General features: G+C 44.4%; 2 protein-coding genes across 3 annotated transcripts; both read left to right on the top strand.

Annotated features, from left to right (window-relative positions):
* Positions 1 to 66: 66 nt before the first annotated feature.
* Positions 67 to 13,100, top strand: LOC309339344 (uncharacterized protein). The gene is made up of 3 exons (XM_081857566.1): positions 67 to 289; positions 8,119 to 8,357; positions 12,800 to 13,100. The coding sequence occupies exon 3, from the start codon at positions 12,847 to 12,849 to the stop codon at positions 12,997 to 12,999; it is 153 nt and encodes a 50-aa protein (XP_081713692.1). The 5' UTR covers positions 67 to 289; positions 8,119 to 8,357; positions 12,800 to 12,846; the 3' UTR covers positions 13,000 to 13,100.
* Positions 13,101 to 13,213: 113 nt separating this feature from the next.
* On the top strand, positions 13,214 to 20,403 carry MKKS (MKKS centrosomal shuttling protein; the record flags this gene model as incomplete). 2 transcript variants are annotated; one of them, XM_081857140.1, is made up of 4 exons in its annotated part: positions 13,214 to 14,207; positions 16,261 to 16,436; positions 17,161 to 17,271; positions 19,090 to 20,403. In XM_081857140.1, 4 exons carry the CDS (start codon positions 13,214 to 13,216, stop codon positions 19,528 to 19,530), a joined length of 1,722 nt encoding a protein of 573 aa, XP_081713266.1. In that variant the 3' UTR covers positions 19,531 to 20,403. The 2 variants fall into 2 exon arrangements, with proteins under 2 accessions (XP_081713266.1, XP_081713267.1); XM_081857141.1 differs by lacking the exon at positions 17,161 to 17,271.
* Positions 20,404 to 20,774: the final 371 nt, after the last annotated feature.

The following is a 20,774-nucleotide window of genomic DNA, read 5'->3' as shown; positions in this document are numbered from 1 at the left end:
TACGGGGCCACGTGACGGGCGGCAGCCAATAGCTCGTCACAGCCCACGCTCCGTCAATTAGCCTGCCGGTTTCATGCGAGAGAGGCCTAGTCTCCCTCCTACATGCGCACTACAGCTCCCAGAATGCACAGAGGGCCCCTTACAGTAGACGGCCTAGCTCTTCGCGTTCGTAGTGCATCCTGGGATATGTAGTCTCATTTCTCCTTGAAGTCCATTTCAGGAGAGCTGCGGAGCCTGAGAGGTTTGCAGAGTATTTGCTGGCCCGTCCAAGAGAGAGAGAGAGATAGAGGTACTGGAGCAGCAGGGGAGGGAAACACTGTTATTATTATTTATTATTACTACTATTACTGGAGGGACATTGAATTGTGGAGATTTAACCTTCTCTCAGCAGCAGAGGAAGATAAGAGACTTGGTTACTTTTACTCTTCCCTTCCTCCCCTTTTTCAAAAATTAAAAATGCTCGAGAAGGGCAATTGGAAAGCAAGTAAAATTAATTTCAAATTCCTGACACCTGCAAAGTTGTTGAAATTTTCTTAGGAAGACCCCAAAATTGATAGTTGCTTATTTCCTTGGCATCTGATGGGAGGGTGCCACCACCGAGAAGGCCCTCTGCCTGGTTCCCTGTAATCTCACTTCTCACAATGAGGGAACCACCTGAAGGCCCTTAGAGCTGGACCTCAGTGTCCGGGGCTGAACGATGGGGGTGGAGACGCTCCTTCAGGTATACTGGGCTGAGGCTGTTTAGGGCTTTAAAGGTCAGCACCAACACTTTGAATTGTGCTCAGAAACGTACTGGGAGCCAATGTAGGTCTTTCAGGACCAGTGTTATGTGGTCTCGGCGGCCGCTCCCAGTCACCAGTCTAGCTGCCGCATTCTGGATTAGTTGTAGTTTCCGGGTCACCTTCAAAGGTAGCCCCACGTAGAGCGCATTGCAGTAGTCCAAGCGGGAGATAACTAGAGCATGCACCACTCTGGTGAGACAGTCTGCGGGCAGGGAGGGTCTCAGCCTGCATACCAGATGGAGCTGGTAGACAGCTGCCCTGGATACAGAATTGACCTGTGCCTCCATGGACAGCTGTGAGTCCAAAATGACTCCCAGGATGCGCACTTGGTCCTTCAGGGGCACAGATACCCCATTCAGGACCAGGGAGTCCGCCCCCTGTCCTCCAAAAACAGTACTGATTTAAAAGAGAGGTAGAGGTAGGGAAGGTGACTGGCCCAAGGTCATCCAGTGACCTTCATGACCAAGTAGGGATTCAAACCCATGTCTTGATAGTTTCTGTTCAGCACTTCAACCACTATAACACAACTGCTTTCAAGCCCTTAGTAGCAGAATCCCCATTTATCCATGTGTGCACTGAGAGGGTAACGAAAGTCTTCTTTATTTTGGGGTTTCGGAGTGTTGCAAGACCAGAGGAAAGGACATATTACCACTACCTGCTGACTATAGTGCTATCGTTTCACAAATGTAAAAAAGGATCATGCCAGAGAGGAGCTTTCTTGTGTAAAAAACTAGTTTTTAAACAGGAAGTTTTTTTGTCTGCAGAAATAAGTCCGTCCACATGCATGGAGTGTTGTGTAGCCCAGAATCCAGCTTAACATCTCATTTAGAACTGGGAAGCTCATTGCATAGTGTAAAAAGTTGGGTCGTCCTCATTGTGATCTTGAATATTGGAGTCCAAATATTGAAATATTTTAACTATCCAAATATGCTCAGTTGGTAGAGCATGAGATTCTTAATCTCAAGGTCATGGGTTCCATTGGACTAGATCAGTGTTTCCCAACCTTGGGCCTCCAGCTGTTTTTGAACTACAATTCCCATCATCCCTGACCACTGGTCTTGCTAGCTAGGGATGATGGGAGTTGTAGTCCAAAAACAGCTGGAGGCCCAAGGTTAGGAAACACTGGACTAGATGACTAGATCGTGGTCCCTTCTAAGTCTACAAGTCTACGAAATGAACTACTGTAATTTATCGAACTGGAAGTTTGCTCGTTTGACTTAAATTTTAAAACCTGTCATTGCTTGTAATATTTATGCAAATCTAGCATACAGAACAGAGCCCTGAATAGTGTCTCTCTCTGCCTGTTGTAGTTCATAACCTATGACCAGTCACAATAAAACCCAGAATTGATTTGTTTTGCATTTCCATTAGGCATATAAATCCTGCTTTGGGGCTTACTGCAAGCATTTCGTTGATCACTCTGAGAATAATAAGTTGAAGTAAATGGTCCTTTGGCCTGATCCAGAAGGCTCTTGCTATGTCTTTAAATTCATGCAGACTTGGGTGTAGTTAATGATCATGCAGGCATCTGTATTGCAAGCACTGTTTTTCTGCATTTTGTGTTCTTAAGCTATGGTATTATGAGTTTACAAGTGGGACCGGCAACAAAATACTGCAATATAAAATGACCTCAAATATTTCTCTGCAAGGAGGAAGGAAATGGGAAGAGCTTTCCAATTGTCCTTGGACTGTAGGGGCTTATACCTCCCTATATACTCCATTCTGACTCCAGATACAATCCTGTCAGCACTTGCCAATTGATTTTGGCCTTAAAGGGGATTATTTTGACCAAGTGCAGCTGCACGTGCCCATTTTGACTAACAGATTGCCATTTTGCTTGGGCAGGAAAGTTTGCCATGTGCAAAACACTGTCACCCTAGTGCAGATAATGGGATCCACCCTCGGGAGCAAGGCTTCCACATTCATGTCACTTGCTGGAGCAGGAACCACCGTCATAAATCGGATGCAGCTTCAGCTGCAGAGCTGTTCTATCTGTACTGCATTGCTTTCAGTAGGGCAGAACTGAACTTTTACTCCATTTACGTGACTGTGCAAGCAGTAAATGTCATTGTTCCTTTTTATGTCACTAGGATGGATTATATAACCCCACCCCCACCCTAAAATACTGACTTTACTTCAACTATTTAATTCATATATTTTCTGAACGAGATAACACATGTTACTGTTTGCTGTAACAATGATAATGTTTGTTTGCTACGAAGCAGAGCATTTACACAATCTAGGACAGGAGCACAAACCTAAACCTTCATTTGAAGTCAACTAGCTTTAAAATTTATTAACTCTAGGTGAATTGTGCCCTAAATGTCCGTGCCATTTGTTTGACAGTCATATGACCTAAATTCAGATTCTCCCTCCCATCTCCCGTTCGTTCTTCTACGTAGAAAAGCAAAAGGGTGTTTGTCAGAGGAGCACCGATTTATTTTCAGTGTCATTTAAAACATGTTGGCTTGTATTAAAAGCTGGCTTCATTTTAAACCAAATAATGTGGGGGTTTGTTTTTGTTTTTTTGTTTTTTTTTAAAATAAGATTTTGCTTATTTTAAAAGAAAAAAAGATGTGAAATTGTAAAAATGATTTATGGTTTTTTGTTCATCCTGCCTGCAGCTCAAACTGAATTGGGACAGATGTCTCTGATTGGTCATTTATTGGGAGCAAAAGACTAGTTCAGTTAAAAACTGAATCTGTATATACCCGTGGGAGGTGGGTCTGCAGATTAAACGTAGTTCTCACTGAGATGATAACGGTGTGCCTGAGCTTTACCAATTTAGCATACTCATATGTATGAGGCTCATATCTATGAATAATGTGCCTTAGGATGATTGACTGGCTCCTACAAAATATTCCCTTAGCATAGAACAGGCACGTCCAACAGGTAGATTGTGATCTGCCGGTAGATCACTGGATGTCTGTGGTAGATCACTGGTAGATCACTGGCTCTCCCCAAAGAAGCTCAACAAGTTTGGCTCCCCTAAAAAAAGCTCTGCACCCCAAAAATGGGGCTTCCCTCCTCCCTACAAAAAGCTCAACAACTTTGACCTGAACCCCCCAAAAGGGGGTAGATCACTACCAGTCTTTAACTCCGTGAGTAGATCGCAGTCTCTTGGGAGTTGGCCACCCCTCGCATAGAAGACTAGACAGATTCTAGCCTCATTTTTTCCCTGATGCACCGCTTTTCTATGTGTAGATATCTATTGTTTTTTAAGAAATTAGTTTCTAGATGATCCTCGGGGTCCCTTCCAGCTCTACAGCTCTGTGATCATGGAAGCCTCCAGGGGAATTCTGAAGCTGTCTTCTTCTTTGACGATCACTCGTAGCCGAGTAACATTGTCTTCCATAAACATGGTTTAAACAGTGAGTCTGTAAGTGACTGTGGAGGCCAATTCTGCATCCACACGTCTTTCCACAGTTGTTTCTGGGCAGGAGTTGATCACGGTGAGGGTTTGCCAAGCGTGCCTTCCTCTTAGCACGTTGTGTAACCCTGGCATTACCATTTTAATTAAAAGGGAAGAATGTTTTTGAATCTGAAGAAGGAGAAATATATTGTCAAAGCTAATGCGAAAGCTTTCAAGAAGTGCACACACATTTGTATAAGGAAATGAAGAATTGTTAAAAATAAATGCCTAGGAGAATATGCAGCCCGCAGAACAATCAGCCCTGCAGAGATTTACTTGTAGAATCGGGAACAGACTGCGGAAAATCAAATGGTAGCCCCTGAAAGGTAGTTTATTTTATTAAATGTAAACAGATCACTAGGGAAACATGCTCAAATGATGGCCAACCTAAATTTTATGACTACTGTATCTAATTTTTCAGACTAGGAAATACTGATAGCAGTAGATAGGAATGGGGCATTGAGTCCTGCCCAGGATAGCTCTAAGGGCAAAAATACACGCTTTGGAAGGCCAAACAGTAAAAATCAATAGTTTCCTCAGTTTAACAGATAAGGGAGGTATAAGCCCCTACAGTCCAAAGACAATTGGAAAGCTTTTCCCATTTCTTTCCTTCTTGCAGAGAAATGTTTGAGGTAAATTTGGGAGAGTCAAAATGGCTTCAGGATTGTTCTCCTGTACAGTGGTACCTCTGGATACGAACGGGATCCGTTCCGGAGCCCCGTTCGCATCCTGAAGCAAACGAACGCAATGTGCGTGGGTCGCGATTTGCCGCTTCTACACATGCGCGTGACGTCATTTTGACCGTCTGTGCATACACGAGCGGAGAAACCTGGAAGTAACGCATTCTGTTACTTCTGGGTCGCCTGAAGCAACTTCAACCCAAGGTATGACTGTACTATTTCAGACACATGGTTTATATCAGGCTTCCTCAACCTCGGCCCTCCAGATGTTTTTGGTCTACAACTCCCATGATCCCTAGCTAGCAGGGCCAGTGGTCAGCGATAATGGGAATTGTTGTCTCAAAATATCTGGAGGGCCGATGTTGAAGAAGCCTGGTTTATATACTGTACTTACGTATGTCTTTGCCGTGTACATTTATGAACATTTATTCTATATTTGACAAGGGACACGGGTGGCGCTGTGGGTAAAACCCTCAGTGCCTAGGGCTTGCCGATCGAAAGGTTGGCGGTTCGAATCCCCTTGGCGGGTTGCGCTCCCGTTGCTCGGTCCCAGCGCCTGCCAACCTAGCAGTTCGAAAGCACCCCCGGGTGCAAGCAGATAAATAGGGACCGCTTACCAGCAGGAAGGTAAACGGCGTTCCGTGTGCTGCGCTGGCTCGCCAGATGCAGCTTGTCACGCTGGCCACGTGACCCGGAAGTGTCTGCGGACAGCGCTGGCTCCCGGCCTATAGATGAGATGAGCGCACAACCCTAGAGTCTGTCTTTACCTTTTTATTCTATATTTGAGACCTTGGAATTCTTGTAACAGAGGTTGTAGGCAGAATCCAATGAAGTCTGCCTGCTTGTGCATCAAAAATCCATTTGCGCTATGGTGATCCTGTTTTTGTCCCCCCCCCCCTCCTCCACCACTCTGCCCCGCCCCCTTAATCTGCTCTGGAGGTTTCATGAAACATCAACCTATATAGAGCACAGTCATACTTCCATGCAATTATTGCAACCAGAACAAGAACTGCCTGCCCCCAGAAGTCAAATGTGCTCTTGCTCTCAAACCTAGAAGTAATCAGGATATGTGAAGAATTGCATTCCCCTCCCTGTTAATAATGCTCCAGAGACAGCAAGTGTGGGATGCTAGCAAAGCATTTCTAAGAGGTATTCTGAACCCACTCAGTGCTTATCGTGAAAAAGAACAGGCAAAACAGAAAAACGAATTTGTACTGGAGATTAATAACCAAGAAAAAGAGCATAAGAAGGCAGCCTCTTACAACAGTTCTTAATAAATAAAGTACCTGCTAACAAATGAACTTGGAACTTTTAGAAACACAGACTCTTAATTTCAGTAAGCAAAACAAAATGAATGTGGGAATAAACTGCTTGAGTTACCTGCATATCAGGTTAAAGAAAGAACAACATATGAACCCAGTTCCTCCAATAAAAAGGAGAATTGATATAGCTAGGTCTTTGAAAGAGATTATTTATTTAGGGCACTTACAAAACATGCCAGAGAATACGGGTGTTTGCAATGTTTTTGTGTTCAGCTTTGGATTGGTGGGAACGAAGCATTTTATTCCAGCTCTGTTTTTAACGTGCTTATGTGGTTTCTTTTTTGTGTATTTAATTTGTTTTCAAATCACTTCAGGGCATTATTTTTTTCTTTTTTTTTCTTCTTTTTTTTGTCGTGGAAAGCAATATATACATTTAATAAACCTAACTGAAACATCATTGTACCATTTTGAAACAAACAAAAGATACAAATCAAGTAACAAAACAAATTGACTTTAAATCATCCAAATGCCTGAGTAACGAAAATGTCTTCATATGCAGGGCTGGGTTAAGACCTTTAGAGGCCCTAAGCGGTTCATATATATCCAATTCAAAATATAAACCATAAAATAAAATTTTGTTTTTCGAAATGAAACAACCTACAGTAAGATGGAAAATGATGTTTATTTTTCCATATAAATAATGTTTTGTTCAGCTGTGCCATATGGTCCATAGTAAATCCAGCAATGGAATTTTTTTGTGGTGCCCCCCTTCCCTTAATGTCCTAAGCATGTGATTATTTTGCTTAATGCTTAATCCAGCCCTGTTCAGAAGACACCTCCAAAACCTACCAGGGGCAAGGCCAGCTAGATTCCATAATCACGGTTCTCTTGTTGAAAAAGCTCTCTCACATATTGCTGCATATCACACAGTTGGTAAGTACAGGATTTTTAAGAGTGCATCCCCAGATAGAATCATATATGGTATTTTTCGCCCTATAGGATGCACTTTTTCCCCTCCAAAAATGAAGGGGAAATCTGGGTGCGTCCTATGGGGCGAATGCAGGCTTTCGCTGAAGCTTGGAGAGCGCACCAACCCCTCTCGCTCTCCAGGCTTCAGGAACACATCCGCAGCCTAGGCAGCCCTGCAGGAGTTCCATCCCGCTGTTCCTCGACCTGGTTCGGTTTTCCCGACCTGGTTTTGGGGGGAAAATAAAGGGGGGGGAAACTAGGTGCGTCCTATGGGACGGGGCATCCTATGGGACGAAAAATACGGTAATTGTGGAGTTGGAAGGGACCCTGAGGATCATCTAGTCCAACCCCCTAGAATTCAGCAATCTGCAGCTTTCCCATAGGGGATCAAACCTGCGACCTTGAAATTATCAGTACCATGCCCTAACCAACCGAGCTATCCAGACTCTGATCTTATGCTGTAAGTAGTTAAGGATTTCATTATTTAATGGACACAGAGCATAGGGAGGGAATTGTGGGGGAAAGAGCACAGGTTTTCTCCAAACATGAATCGAAAATAAAATTGCTATAAGATTATGGCTAGATGGCATGACCTTGGAAACAAGTACAATTGTACCTTGGAAGCTGAACGCCTTAGGAGTCTAACCTTTTGGCTCCCGAACACTGCAAAGGCAGAAGTGAGTGTTCCGGTTTGCAAACATTCTTTGGAAGCCAAATATCCAACGTGGCTTATGCATGCAGGAAGCTCCTGCAGCCAATTGGAAGCTGCGTCTCGGTTGTCAAATGTTTCCAGAACTTCCGGAACGGATTCCGTTCGACAACCAAGGTACGACTGTACTCCTTAAATTTGTGGGGCTTTTTTCTGAGAAAATATCATTAGGATCATGCGACCCAAATGCAAATGTTCAGTCTTTGCTTGATTGCACAATTATTACTGTTGGGGTATGAGGGTGCATGCGTGTTTAAATTGTGTTCAGTAGAACGTATTTCAAATTTTCCTGTTCTTTACATAGGTAGCAGCCAGACACGCTATGGGCATTAAAAGCATTTGGAAGAACTACAAAGTTTTGATTGTTATGGGACCTAGCCTTGCGTTGATACACTGGGGCTGGTATAACATCAAATCCAATCCTATGTTCCAGCCAAAGAGTGAGGACACTATCCCTGACCCTGGCCTTGTGACATACGCACTGCAACAGGACAGCAAAAGTAAAAAAAATAGCCAATAACGGTGCTGCAGAAAAATCGAAAGGTAAGTTCCTGCTGCAGCAAGAACAAAACCATTAAGGCAATGCAAATAAAAGAGAATCTTGTATTGCAGCAAAATTATAGAAATTGTTCCCTTTTCCTGCATCTCTACAGTCCAGAGCCTCTTCCTGTGCCCAGAACAGCAGTGGTCCATAATAGGCAGTCCTTGGCTCTACCTGTCAAGGACAGGCACAGATTTTAAGATAGCAATTTCTGAAAGTCAGTCAATAAGAGAGGTGGGTTTAGATAGAATATTTGGAAGCAAATCTGCTCCACTTCCCTAAATAGCATAGTTACTACTGTAGCCTTTTTAGCCTCGGGTGAGAAGAGCTTTGCGCCCGGGACGGGGAAATGGGAGTCAACAGACACTCAAGGAATAGTTTCAGAGAAAAAGCTTTATTCTACCATCCGGCTGGTAGAAGGAGCAAGTGCGATAGATTCACAAAACAAGCACGAGTTCACAGTCATTTGCACAGAGCATATATTCCCCTTCCAGTTCCCTCCCCTTTCTCTTCCTCCTCAAGAGTCCTGCCTCATGATGAGTAAGTTTCCTGAAAGCTCCTGTCTTGGGACTCTTTTGGACTCTTGACGCCATTCCCAGGAAGGAGGGATGAGAAGCCAAGGGGGTTTCAGAGTGTCCAAGATGTGTTACAACCGAATGAGATAAGAGTCAGTTCTCAGGCCTGAGTATTCTTGGCATTGACAGAGTCTATTCATCGGCTTTTGAAGCCTTCTCGTACTGATAAAAGAATAACATTTTGCCTTTGCAACAGCAGAGCAAATGAGCAGATGCTTAGCTGCTGAGAAAATGATTTTGAAAAGCTTTGAGAAGCTTTGAGCGTGCTTTGGGGGGGTGACTTCGGGCCTAGGTGGGGTCACCTGTCCTCACCTCCTTCAACACGAGGCTGGGCTACAAGCCAGGAAGTCCTTGGTTGAGATTTAACCTCTGCCCTGAGCTCACTACGTTGTCCTAGGTAAGGCGTTCTTCCTGGGGCTTGAAAGAATTACACAGGCTCTACCTTACAGGGTTGTTGTAAAGAGCAAAAATGAGAAGCACTTTGAAAACCCAACAGCGGTGTATAAATGCTAAGTAATGTTGTCGTTGTGTACAGCTCCATGACTAAAATTGTTTTCATGGAAAATCCCAATAAAAACCTGGTTTGATTTTTCTTCCTGCTAACTGAAAACCAGGCAGCTGCGTGACCCAGGAAAATGCACCGGGATTAGCGACACTTAAATCAGCGGTGGGCAACTGGGTTCTTTAAGAATCCAAGCTTTCATTTTTGCTTTTATTTCATCCTGGTTGTGGGGCGTACGTCTGAATATGGGATTTGCTGCTTTAAATTTAAGGTGCAGCCATTCCTCCAGCGCCGCCGCCTGTTTATTTTTTTAAAAATGTGCTTTCCTGGTTGCTTGAATTCATCCGCTGTGACATTTTTCATCAGTTTACATTTTCATACAGGGTGGCAAAATGGAATGCAAGAACTGATCAGATCTGTAATGAATGTGAAGCATCCCAGCTGCGGTTCACCAGCTGCCTTTGCAGAGCTGCTGCAAATACGGTTCTCCATGCATAATGCATAGAAGCACATGCCTAACCTATTTTTTCTGAACCCGCCTGTCTGCAAGCTTCAATAATTATTACTAAGGTTGTTTAAAATAAAATTAAATTAAAAATCGTCGTTTCGGTAAACGTAGAAAAAAAGAGGTTTGCCTTCAATACTGCAGTCCTTCGGCTAAATTATACTGACAGATTATAGTGCATTAACATAAATGCAGTCTTTATGCACAAGTGTGTCTTAAACAATGTCTTAAATGGTTTTAAATCTGCTGTAGATCTTCATTGGGCTCTTCAGTTGTGTTTCTTTTAATTGCATTGTAATGATATCTGCAGGAATTGGGGTGGGGATGAGAATAGAGCAGGCATAGGCAAACTCGGCCCTCCAGATGTTTTGGGACTACAACTCCCATCATCCCTGACCTGTTAGCTAGGAATGATAGGAGTTGTAGTCCCAAAACATCTGAAGAGCCGAGTTTGCCTATGCCTGGAATAGAGTGTCGAACACTAAAAAGGGGGAGTTGGCAATATGAAAATATTGCATGTGTGTTTTGCCTCATATCCTCTTCCTCTTCTCCTGTGGTCTCCCATAATTGTGGCATGCTCCGAGATGGGTTGTGATGAAGAATGGGCTCACAAACATACATTTAACATAGGCAGGGGGTGCTGGGCCAATTCCAAGAGCAAACAAATAATAATTAAGCGTATTATGTCAGATCCTTACGGCAATGATCCAAATCACACACTCCCACCCCAACAATAATCGTAATCACCAGTGCAGCACCCAAACCACCCTGCAGCATTGGTCAAAGGTGATGCATGACTAATGTGGCCGTCGGCCCCCGGTAGGAAAATAAGCCTAATGGGCAAAGGCAGCCAAGAGGTGGCCACTGGCAGAGCAAATCCAGGAATAGCAAATTCATTCCAGCTGCTTCAAGAATTGCAGATAAATTGCCCAGGCGCAATAAATTCATTCCAGACTCATCCTGTTTAGAGGAGGCCCATTGACTATTTCATTTAAAAAAATTATTTATACTTTTCAAGGTTATACATTTCATTAGTTTTACAATCAGTTTAACATTTCAAAGTTTGACTTCCTTCCCCCTCTTTCTGTGGTTCCTTAAATTTATTTTTTAATATCTTCTGCATATCCAAATTCATTTAATTATCTACTTTAAATATATACTCTTAGGAAACTGCAGGTTATTACAATAATCCTGCCAATGTTTTTATCAGTTTGCATTTTATCTGTAAATTGCCAATAAACCATTTCCATTCTTTTATAAAAAGTTTGTTATCTTGATTTCTTACTCTTCCGGCAAGTTTGGCCATTTCTGCATATTCCATAAGTTTTTGTGTCCATTCTTCCTTTGCTGGGACTTCTGCTTCTTTCCACTTTTGGACAAATAGCATTCTTGCTGCTAGAGTAGCATACATGAATAGGTTTCTACACAATTTAGGTAGTTCTGTCTCTATAATTCCCATTGACTGAGTATAGGAACAACCACTGTTCCCGTTCTGCCCTCCATATCCCAGTGCCCATGACAAGGTGCAGCCCGCAAATGGCTGAGATCCCTTTCCTGCCCACCTACAGGGTGGCTTTTATTTTCCACCAGCATATGAAATTTTGAAGGCCACAAAGTCTGACATCAACCAAGAACTACCCACAGCCAATGACACTCACAGATCCCATCTGCAAACCTGATCATATGCATTGTGGGTGCTCTTGCTGCTCCCTTGTTTGGTTGGGCCATGATGGAAAGGTCTGCAGCTGCATTGTCTGAACTTTGTGGCCATGCTGGTAGTACTGCTTGGGCGCATGGGTTGATTTCGGGAACCTTGTGCTGCATTGCACTGCCTATTGTTGCATTCTGATGTTGGTCCTTGGTCTGAAGGTTGGCTGTGTGGGTTTCGGCTGTCGTGGGAAGTTGTGAATAGTGGCTTCCTTTCTTCTGGTTCCCCCCTCCCCCCCAATTTAGAATTTTATTGCCAAGGACTCATGGGGCACTTGTTGGAGACCAGTGTGGATAGGATATGGGAGCAGACAAAGAACTGGTTGGCCAAGAAAGGATGCAACACTTACAGTGAAGAATTCCACTTTTCCTATTTTCCTCTTCGAGCTCTGTATTTAACTGATAATTCCCCTCAAATTCAAGAGGTCAATAGGCTTTCTGTTTCATTTAAAAGAAAATGAAAATGACATATCAGGCTCCTGAAGAGACAGTTAAAGTCTATACCATCCAGCCGTGCCCCCTAACATCTTGTCGCTGGGATATGTTGTGTCTAAGGATTCACACTAGGTTTTTTTTTGGGGGGGGGAGTTAGCAGTTCCCTAGCATAAACAGGATGTTTCCAATATTTCACACACCTTGCTTGTGCAGCCAGAGTTATCAGATACCAGATCACATGATGTGCCTCCTGTCAAATACATGATAGGACTTTAAATGAGCCCCAACGGTGTTAAAAAAATAAGCAGAGTGATCCGTTTAGCGTGAATTGTCTTGCTAAAATGTGAGCTGAGAAAATGCATGATTATTTCGGTCACATTTCTGCTTTGTACGCCAAAATATAGGTGAAATGAAGCCCTGCAAGTCAAAATTAGGGTGTTTCCTTGGCTGGTTGCTTTGGTTACTGTTTCTCTCTCTCAGCATTTTAAAAGAACACGGGATTTTTGCATTGTGCTTGCATAACCAATTATACAGGGAAGGACTTGTGAGGGTCTTTTAACCAGTTTGAATGCACATTATGCTATAATCACATTCTGCTGAGCTGGCCTGCTGTTTGCCCGCAGGTCTCATTGAAATATATTGTGTCTACAACAAATAACAAGTAACTGTGCCTCTAACGGCAGCCTCATTCACCACCCGTCTCTTTTTCTAAAACTGTAGGTACACTTCACTTTGTTCATTTGAGTTTCGGGCCGTGAACAAAAGAGATGAAGAAGATCAGCTGGATTCGGAAAAACTGGCTCCTTGTGGCTGGACTGTCATTTGTCGGTGTCCATCTTGGGACCTATTTCATTCAACGAGCCGCAAAGTCCTCTGCTAAATCAAACTTGGAAATCAAATCAAAGGGTCTTGACGAATGACACAATCTCTGCATCTTCACATTGGTAGCTAGCATAGCAAGTGTGCATTTGTTTTGTCATTGACTCCATAGTTGATTAAATGTGCTTTGTGGAAACGGAAACATATCCTTTTTCTTCTTCTTTTCCTTTTAACATTTCCATAAGTACCGGGAAGAAGAGACAGCTATACGGGGTGTAGTAAGTCCTGACTGGAATCTTACCTGGGGGGAGAAAAATGTCTCGCCTCGATGCTAAAAAGCCCTCATTGTGTACCAGCGAACCTTTGACTAAGGAAGCCATTAGCTGTGTCCTGTCTGTGTTCAGTGAAATAGTCAAGTCTTGCTATGGCCCCACAGGTAGGTTCAAACAGTTCCACAATGGTATGGGAGGATATGTCCGCACCACATCGCAGTCATCCGCGTTGCTCTCTGGCCTCTGCGTCACCCACCCGGTGCTAAAACTTCTGACAGCCTCCGTGCAGAGTCACCTCTCCCGTTTCAGCGACTGTGGCTTATTCACGGCCATTCTCTGCTGCAGCCTGCTTGAAAAAATCCGAGCCTTGAACGTTGCTCCATGCACTTCCATTAAAATCTGCCAGCACCTTTTGAGCCTGTGCACCGACTATCTCTCATCCGAAGCATGCGGCTGTAGAGTGCCGGTGGATTTCGGCAGCTCCAAGATCCCTCTCGGTTTGGTGCGCAGTGTGCTGACCAGCAAACGGGCCTGCATGCTTAGCAGGAGCGAGGCAGATCATATCAGCACTCTGGTGCTGAAGGCCTTTGTGTTGACCATCAGCCCACAAAACATGGAGACCAGCGTTGCGTTCGGGAGATGTCTTTATATACCTGTGAAAGATAGGAGAGCTATGGATTCTGTGGTCTATCCTGGACTTCTGATTGAAACACCTGACTTGAATCTGACCACAGAGCTTCCCATCAGAACGGCTCCTTCGTGCGCAATCAAGATGGCACTTTTCTCTCTGTCCCTATCAGGAGACTTGTCCGACACAGGAGAAGGAACCATCTTTGTCCATCAAAGAGTGTTTCTGGAAGCGGAAGTCTTAGGCCAGCTGCTTCATTTAGGCAGACAAATGGTAGACGATGGTGTGAGCCTTGTGGTGTGCCAAAAAGTTATCCACCCAGCCTTGAAGCAGTACTTGAAGGGGAAACATGTTGTGGCTGTAGAAAGAGTTGGGGCGGCAATGATGGAGCCGCTGAAGCAAATGACAGGTAACGAGCAGATTTTTGTTATTTTCTAATCATGTGAAAGGGGACGCGGGTGGCACTGTGGTACCGCTCCGGCGGGAAGGTAATCGGCGTTTCCGTGCGCTTCTCTGGTTCGCTACAAGCGGCTTAGTCATGCTGGCCACATGACCCAGAAGCTGTACGCCGGCTCCCTTGGCCAATAAAGCGAGATGAGCGCCACAACCCCAGAGTTGGTCACGACTGGACCTAATGGTCAGGGGTCCCTTTACCTTTACCTTTAATCATGTGAAATTGCCAAAATGAAGACTTTTTAAAAAAGAGTTTTCGATCTTGAAAGGTTCATGATGTGCTTCTCGGGGAAGAGTAATGCTATAAGCAGTATTCTCACTCGTGACAATTCCTCCGATGCGCTACTTTCCATCCCCATGTGTTGGTTTGTTAATGAGGGTGCGCCGTTCAACTATATGGCATGTAGCTAATGGTGCACGTGACTCTTCATTGGCTCTGCTGATGCAGCCCAACTACGACGAATCATATAAATTTAATAGCAATAAGAATAAACTGTGATGATGCAACCCAGTTTTTGTAGAATTTGGCTAGGCTGTCAATGGTGAGCAGGCGTTCAGCCTCCGAGAGAACTTGCTTGCATTCTCCATTTCCCTTTTGTACCTGAACTCGCCAGCAGAGTAGTTTTCACGGACGTAGCAAACGTATGTCTACACCCGTGGTTCCCAACGTGGGGCAATTTGATTATTAAGGGGGGCAATCTGGAAGCTTGTTTAGACCAAGTTAATCGCCTTTTAGGTTTCCTCCACGTGAATAGGAGTTCACTTTTTGAATAATGAGAATTACATGTCACGGGGGGAGGGGAGCATCAGGATTTTAGAGATGCTTAGCTGGGGCATGGCCAAAAATGGTTGGGAACCACTGGTCTAGACTATGGCCCCTTAAGAGGGCACGTGGTGGCACATATAACTGATGGCAACATTTTTCAGCCCAGCCTTCTCTGGGCAACCTGGTGGGCAGAGGAACTAATTTGAATGTTACCTTTCGTGCAGCGGCCTAGTTTCTAAAAACTCCTCTCCTCCAAGCAGGCAAGCAAGAGCCCTTACTGGAATTCAAGGATTTATTATTTTTTATTATGATTAATTTTTTAAGTCGCTTTATTTAGCCCAGGGCAACTCAAAACAACTTACAACTAGACAAAAAAAAAGAACCCCAGGCAATAAACCCCACTTAGATGCATTAAAACCAAGTGGGAAGACAAAAGCATCTTAGCTAGGCAAAAACACTGAGGTTTCCATGCAGGACAAGTGAGGGGGGTGGCCTGGGGAGAGGGAGGCGAAAGGGGGCATGATCTCTGGGAAGGTCCTGAGGGCCAGATAAGAGAGGTGGGGGCCTGCATGCCCCCAGCCTGAAGTTCCTCATCCCTGAGCTAGAACCCAGGGGAAGAAAATAAGAATTAGAGAACCATATAGAAAATGATAGGGACACAGGTGGCGCTGTGGGTTAAACCACAGAGCCTAGGACTTGCCTATCAGAAGGTCGGCGGTTCGAATCCCCGCAATGGGGTGAGCGCCCGTTGCTCGGCCCCTGCTCCTGCCAACCTAGCAGTTCGAAAGCACGTCCAAGTGCAAGTAGATAAACAGGTACTGCTCCGGCGGGAAGGTAAACAGCGTTTCCGTACGCTGCTCTGGTTCGCCACAAGCAGCCACATGACTCGGAAGCTGTACGCTGGCTCCCTTGGCCAATAAAGCAAGGTGAGCACCGCAACTCCAGAGTCGGTCACGACTGGACCTAATAGTCAGGGGTCCCTTTACCTTTACCTTTTATAGAAAATGATATGAGCCCGCCCCTACATTTTGAAATAAGTTTTTGCCTGGCACCTCAAGGTGTCTCATGAAGGCACCAGCCAAACCTACCTGGGGAGAACATTCTGCAAATCGGGTGCCACTGCAGAAAAGGCACGTTCATACTTTTGCCTTTGAAACATGCTGAATTCACTTCGGTTTCATTCAATGCTACGCGCAATGTTTGTGAGATAATGCCATGCCGTGACTTCCCCTCGTTTGAACAGGTTCTCAGCCCATGCCTTCTTTGCAATTTCTGTCCCCTGCTTGCTATGGCCGCCTGAAGGACTTGCGGGCCGAGTCGTTTGCTTCAAAACGGTTCTTGCATCTAATCCCTGACGACCCGGTTGTCTGCAGCTTGGTGCTCTGTAGCAGGAACGAAACTGCATGGGAGGAGCTGAGGGTAGGTGTAATCTCTTTAAATATCAGCTGTGATGCCTATTCTTGGAGAAACATTGAGGGGACGAATCATTAATAGTTTGTGGAAATCTGCCAGTCCACCACTGCTTACGCTAACTAAGGAGGCAGTTTGCAAGCAGTAGTGACCTTATGCCAGGCTTCCTCAACCTCTGCCTGCCAAATGTTTTGAGACTACAGTTCCCATCATCCCTGACGACTGGTCCTGCTAGCTAAGGATCATGGGAGTTGTAGGCCAAAAACATCTGGAGGGCTGAGGTTGAGGAAGCCGGCCTTATGCTATCGGGATTGCGTTTACGAGTGAGGTCTCTTGAGCTAATTCGCATAGGTAGCAAAATCAGCTGCAGCTGAGTGAGACTTTTCGCCTAAATCGGACTTCCCCAATGTGTTGCCTCCCGGTTGTGGTTGGTCTTGGGTTCAAGTCTCCGCTCAGCTATGAAAGTATCCTGGTGATGTGAGCGAGTCAGGACTTTGCAGCCTCGATCAGCTCACAAGGTTGCTGTGGACAGAATGGGATAAGCCTTATGTCCGCTACACAGAACTCCTTGAGGGAATGTGGCAGATGCAGATACAATGAGCGAATGGCTTTTTGTTTTAGATGGGTTGCATAAGGAGATCTCCACTTTAAAACCATTTCTTTATTTCACCTGGATTTTTCTTCCTCGGCTTAAAGAACAATAACAACAGGAAGTCCTTTGCTTCTTTCCTAGCTCGCTTGTCAAACGGCGGAGCATGTTTTGCAATTAACTGTCTCCGACCCCTGGGTACTGTTAGGTGGCGGCTGTACAGAAACTCATTTGTCGTCCTACGTAAGGCACAAGGTATGCTTAGATCCGCGTGGCTTTTTAAAGCTGTTTAATGCACTTAAATCTGCTCAGAGCATTGAGGGTTATTGGTTTATTGGCGGAGGTGAAACACCTTTCCGAGGCTCTAAATGCCTGCAATTCTTAAAACCCTGTATGGTTTGGGGATTTTGTTGCTGCCGCTGCTGATGTTATTTAAATCCAAAACAGCATAGGCGGGTTCCCAAGAAGGGTGAAGCGAAGGAAGATGCTCTCTCCTTCCTTCTTTATTCTCTTGTCAGCTCAAAATTGCCTCCCACACGGAGAAAACTCCAGCACAAAAACCTTCCCAAGTTGTTTTTATCCCCTGTTGAGAGGCAGGGGGAGAGGAAGGCATACAACTTCCCCCACCTCTGCCCTGCTTGGGAAGGGTAATTTTGGTCTGGAAAATGACGAGAGAGAAAAGCAGGGTCTCCCCCACCTTGCAGATATCTTCTCCGATGAGCATGACTGGACTACAAAGCATCACAGATACCTGTGTGTTACTGAGTAGTCTGAGCCATAGCATCCTCAAGCCTGTAAACGCACAAGCACTTCTTAAAATCTTATCCGATCAGCGCATTCTAGTGAAAGGCCTCAGCCTCATTTACTCTCCTATCTATTTCGTTCATTCTTCAGTATTGCGTAAATGGCTATTTGAAAAATTCTTTTCCTGCTGTAAATTGAAACTGTGGAATGAGATATTTGTTCATCACTTATCTGATGTTTAGTGTATGAAAGCAGTCTGAGTAATAAAATTAATCCATTAGTTGTATTATTACGATGATCATTAATAATAATAATGCAGAACGAACCCTGAGTAGTAGCTCTTCTTCTTCTTCTTCTTCTTCTTCTTCCCTGCCCTGGGTTTCCCCAGCCACTCTGGGCAGCTCTCAACAGAATATTAAAACATGATAAAAATCAAACATTACAAACTTCCCTAAACAGGGCTGCCTTCAGATGTCTTCTAAAAGTCAGATGGTTGTTTATTTCCTTGACATCTGATGGGAGGTTGTTCCACAGGGCGGGCACCACCACCGAGAAGGCCCTCTGCCTAGTTCCCTGTAACCTCACTTCTTGCAGTGAGGGAACTGCCAGAAGGCCCTCGGAGCTGGACCTCAGTGTCCAGGCTGAATGATGGGGGTAGAGACCCTCCTTCGGGTATACTGGGCCGAGGCCGCTTAGGGCTTTAAAGGTCAATGCTAACACTTTGAATTGTGCTCGGAAACGCACTGGGAGCCAATGAAGAACCTTTAGGAGTGGTGTTATATGGTCCCGGTGGCTACTCCCAATGGCGAAGGTGCTTTTGTTAGATTGCAAACTACCTAAGTCTCCTGCTGCTGAGTACACGATCTTTAATAGTTTGGATCCAGACTTAATCATACGCAGAGTAAATTGTAAATTTAAAATAATACAGAAAGAGGAAGAATAAATAATCATTAAACTGTCATGACAGACTTAGTTCCCATTGATTTCATTAGGTTTACTTTGAGTATGACTAAGTCTGGAACCACCCCAGTGACATTTACTAATAAATAAAAGTGAGTGGAATTGTAATTAACATTGTTTTCCAGGCAAAATATTAATTTAAGACACTTGCTTTCTAAAAATAATGCTATCGTTGCTTTGCTTTCTCTGGCTCTAACCCTATATGGAGGCTGTAATCCTATGCTCAGTTTCCTGAGAGTAATACAGCGAGACTTACCTCTAAGTAAACAACGCATAGGATTGCTCTGCACGTTGAATATCTTTGTTTTGTATCTTAATCATAACATACTAGAAAATAGTTTTCTCAACCCCATCCCCTTCCAATTTTAGAGTTGCGCTGTGACATCCAGCACCTTGGAAAATTTGTGCTGCTCTCAGGCAGAGTTCCAGCTGGTGGCCGATTCCTTTTGCGGCTCGCTAGAATCTGTGTCTCGCTGCCTAGAGCATGACGGCGGCGACGTTCTCACCGATACGAAATGGGGACATTTTTGGAGCGTTCCACCTGATCTTCCTAGCAGGTCTGATTGGTCTGACGTAGTTCAGAGGTGCGGCTGCGGCCTTTGTGGCCCTCAGCAAGGTCTCAATTGGAAGATTCTGCAGTGCCGTTCTGGTCCTTTCCCCCCGCAAAGTTGCATTGGCAAGTCTTCTGTAACCTCCGCCGACAATCCCGTTCTGGACTGCTTTGCGGCGAAAAGGAACGGCCTACAAGTCGCCGTCGAGACAGCCAGTCTGCTTTTAGATCTGTCCTATATCATGGAAGATCGTAATTAGGTTTCGTTTGCAAGCGTTTCTGCGTTTCACAGGTGTGCTGGCATTTAGTGCCCCCCCCCATCCCATCACGTCTCCTTGCACCCACTGAAAAACCTCTTGAGGGACCTGTCCGGAAGAAGCATTCGACTTTGCACAAGGAGCTGCAGTTGGAAAAGTACGTCAGCTCCTCCTGCACACCTGAAGGCTCTTTACACATGCACAAGATCTCATTGGGATCCCTGCCTCCATGCTTGGGATGGCTGCTTTCAAAAATGGGAACAGACGGCTGCAAAAATTGGAACATGTATTTTTTCCTTTTGGAAAAATAAATAAATCCTTATTTAATAAATACATCGTAATAAAACCTTTCTCTAGGAAGTATTACAGACTGATGGGCCAGCGATGCAATGGTGGCAGTTAATGGAGGTTGGTTACCTTACTTGGCTGATAAAATAACAGCTTAAAAACATCTGATGGGTTAGTCATGTATTAAAAGCAGGTTACAAAATGAACCATGTGTCGCACGTGATGTCAGCTGTAGAATTCCTGTATCACATGGCAGCTCGAAGCATCGGATGAATCTATAAAGCCAATATTAGTAAGGGGATGCTTCAATTCTGCTATAATTGTCCTCCATTTCCTCACCTCCCCCTTCTTTGTACACCCCTCCCAATCTGCTCTGGAGGGTCCCACACACGGGCTGCAGGGAACAAGAGAGAGAAAGGAATTTCCGTCAAGGGCATGGAGGTCTGTTGAGCAAGTGGAGCTGGAGTTTTGTACACAGCCCCAAATCTCTTTTCAGGCCTAATTCATGATGCAAACATCTAGCTTTTCCTGATGTCGTTTATGTTTGATGGTTATATTTTGTCAATAAAAATGACATCTCTTCTCCTGCTTGCTACTGTTATCAATTTCTTTGGAGGCCACTATGGATGGTTTCCTTACTAGAAATTAAGAATAAATCTTGTGTTTGTGTGTGTGTTCCTTATAGACTTTTGAATTGGTCATTTTGAATCCAGCTGTATGGTTGAAGATGGGTTCAGAAGTAGTAATCCCATATATTATGTTAATTTCCTCAGATAATTATCCCCATAGCTGAAACTTAGATTTCGAAAACACGATTCACCCGTTGAAGGCCGCAGTTGTACAGTCCACAATTAAAATACCGAAATGACATCTATAGTATTGTAGGAAAAATAGAAGTCTGGTATCATAACCCTTAATTGATGAACAGACTTTTGATTGAGAAATATATGCATTCTTTG

This window comes from Podarcis erhardii (assembly GCF_964252035.2).
Source record: "Podarcis erhardii genome assembly, chromosome: 3".
In the NCBI taxonomy this organism is placed as follows: domain Eukaryota; kingdom Metazoa; phylum Chordata; class Lepidosauria; order Squamata; family Lacertidae; genus Podarcis; species Podarcis erhardii.
This window is presented reverse-complemented; position numbering and strand designations above follow the sequence as displayed.